Source organism: Bombus terrestris, chromosome 10 (genome assembly GCF_910591885.1).
Source record: "Bombus terrestris chromosome 10, iyBomTerr1.2, whole genome shotgun sequence".
Classification (NCBI taxonomy): domain Eukaryota; kingdom Metazoa; phylum Arthropoda; class Insecta; order Hymenoptera; family Apidae; genus Bombus; species Bombus terrestris.
The window spans coordinates 9832233-9834750 of NC_063278.1; the positions used below are offsets into that span (position 1 = coordinate 9832233).

General features: G+C 50.5%; 1 protein-coding gene across 3 annotated transcripts in view; it reads left to right on the plus strand.

Moving 5' to 3' along the window:
• LOC100645014 (zinc finger protein 768) overlaps nt 1-2518 on the plus strand; it is a 54555-nt gene that overhangs the window by 23954 nt on the left and 28083 nt on the right. For 2 of the 3 annotated variants that reach the window (XM_012312433.3, XM_048409774.1), the window contains exon 2: nt 199-1317. In XM_012312433.3, coding sequence (XP_012167823.2) covers nt 199-1317 — 1119 coding nt within the window. The remainder of the gene's footprint in view (nt 1-198; nt 1318-2518) is intronic. The other variant, XM_012312436.3, reaches the window with a different exon arrangement.

Below are 2518 nucleotides of genomic sequence, written 5' to 3' on the forward strand. Positions count from 1 at the left end.
TTGCTAATCTCTTTGTTCTAATAATATTAGAGGTATTTTACGATCAACTGTTACAATCAAGGAACCAAAAAACGTTTAATTAACAATCCCCACGGAACGAACTCCCGTTAGAGAGCACAACGACAAAAGTAAAACGGACGCTTGTTACTTTTCACGAGCACGCATCGATAAAGGTTCGTTCGACTTGTCTGATTCCAGATACTGGCGCGCCCTACGTATTATACAAGGACAACATGGAGAGACCCCAGGGGCAATGGGGCCCCGGGCCGGGATCTCTCCAGGACGGGGGACTGTACCCGCAGCAACAGCAACAACAGCAACAGCAGGGCTCCTCCTCGTCCGGCAGTCCACAGCAGGCCTGTGGTCCTCCTGTCGAGGGAGAAAGCGGTCCCCCGCCTTCGTTGGCCTCTCCCGTGCCCTCACCGTACCCCTCGGCACCGCCTGAGCCTCAAGCCTTAACCCCACCTGACGACGATATACAATCGAATCAAGCCACCTCTCAGCAGCAACAACAACAGCAGCAGCAGCAACAACAACAACAACAACAACAGACGCAACAGCAAGTTCAGCAGCAGCAGCAGCAGCAACAACAGCAAGTTCAGCAGCAACAGCAGCAACAACAACAACAGCAGACGCAACAGCAGGATCACTCGCCTCAACAGCAACTAACGCCTCACGAGGTGGATCGCAGCGATTGCTTCCCCGGCGCTGGAGAGTTGCAGCAATATCCACAGCATTATTTCAAAGATGCCAGGCCGCATCCCTCGCCGTCGGTACCCCCGCACATGCTGACCCCCGGTGGCTTCTCCGCGTTACACTATCTCAAGCAACCAGGCGTCATGCTGACGTCCCTCGGCCAAGGTGACGGCGGACCCAGTTTGGATGCTCACCAATACGCAAGTCCCGGGGCGCCGAACATGGCGACTGGGTTGCCGGATATCGTGCAACAGAGCGGCAAGTCCGGGAAAGGGGCGAACAGCGATCTACGTTTGTTCAAGTGTCTGACGTGCGGGAAAGATTTTAAGCAGAAGTCGACGCTGCTTCAACACGAGCGGATCCATACGGACAGTCGGCCATACGGGTGTCCAGAATGCGGGAAGCGGTTCAGGCAACAATCGCATCTAACGCAGCACCTGCGCATACACGCGAACGAGAAGCCGTATGCTTGCGTGTACTGCGAGCGTACGTTCCGGCAGCGTGCGATCCTCAACCAGCATCTGCGCATCCACTCGGGTGAGAAGCCATACCAATGTCCGGAGTGCGGAAAACACTTCCGTCAGAAGGCGATCCTGAATCAGCACGTCCGCACACACCAAGGCGAGCATTTCTCTCTGCCTCCCAGACTCCCAGAGGGCGTCCACCACACTGACCCATTCACCGGTTCTTACTGTTGCTATCACCACCGCCACCGCCGCTACCATCGTCTCATCTCTTCATCGTTCATCACCATTTATATTAATACTTATATATGCATATATATATATGCGTATACATGAATATGTATATATATATATATATACATATATATACATACATATATATATATATGTAACGTTACGATACTATCGCAATCATAATGTCGTCATCACCTTTATTCATTCGCCGTCATCCGTTTTTTCCATTTACCATTTTTCTTTTCTTTTCTTTTCCATTCGTTCGATCACGATTTCTCTCTTCACTAACCCGATATCACCTTCGTATGATTTTCTTCTTTCTTTTAGCGTTTTCTTTAATCCATCTGGTTTCTCCGCTTAACCCTTTCTTTTTGTCTCCTTGTCTTCCCGTGTCTCGGTTCCTAGCGGACAGACGCGATCGCGTACGTTTGCTCGTTTCGCAGTTTTCCTCGTGAATTCGTCGAGTAAAATCGATCGAAACATCGGCCTCGTTGCCGCCAAAGGCCAACCGAAGAATGAGAACGGTTGAGCTGGACGCGAGAGTGCTGGTGAGCTGTGAGATAGAGGAGCCTCTTTCCCCTAACAGTCCAATGTATCCTCGCCTAATCTACTTTCATATATACCCTTTCTGCCCTCTGCAAGTCTCTCTCTTCATCGATTCGAATTGGCCATGGTTTAACAAAATACGGATGAAATCTGTCTAATGCCGCATCTATGTTTACGATAACGCCATCTAACCATCCCTTTGGCTAGAGCCTCCCTGCTGTTGAAACGCGTCTTCTCGCGATGGTGAAGGAGGTGGACCTAGGACTTGGTGTCCATCTTTGATCGGTCAAACGGAGCACGTGGGTCTCGCGCTGCTTTATTAACATTAACAACTCGATTAGAAATCGAACAAAGGACGTTGTAGCTTGCGTGGGTTGCGATGGTGTATTCGCCGTGGCATTTCGATTACAGCGTAACGTGTTCTTTCCACTTGGCGGGCACTCGTAGTTAGTCTGTCTGTTTCTTCAGTGGTCGCGTGGTACCGTAGTCCGGGCTTCTAACAAAAAGTAGAATTCCTCCGCACAGTCCGATCGTCTGGAGAACGCGGAGCATAAACTTGGTTCTCGTGTCTGTTACAG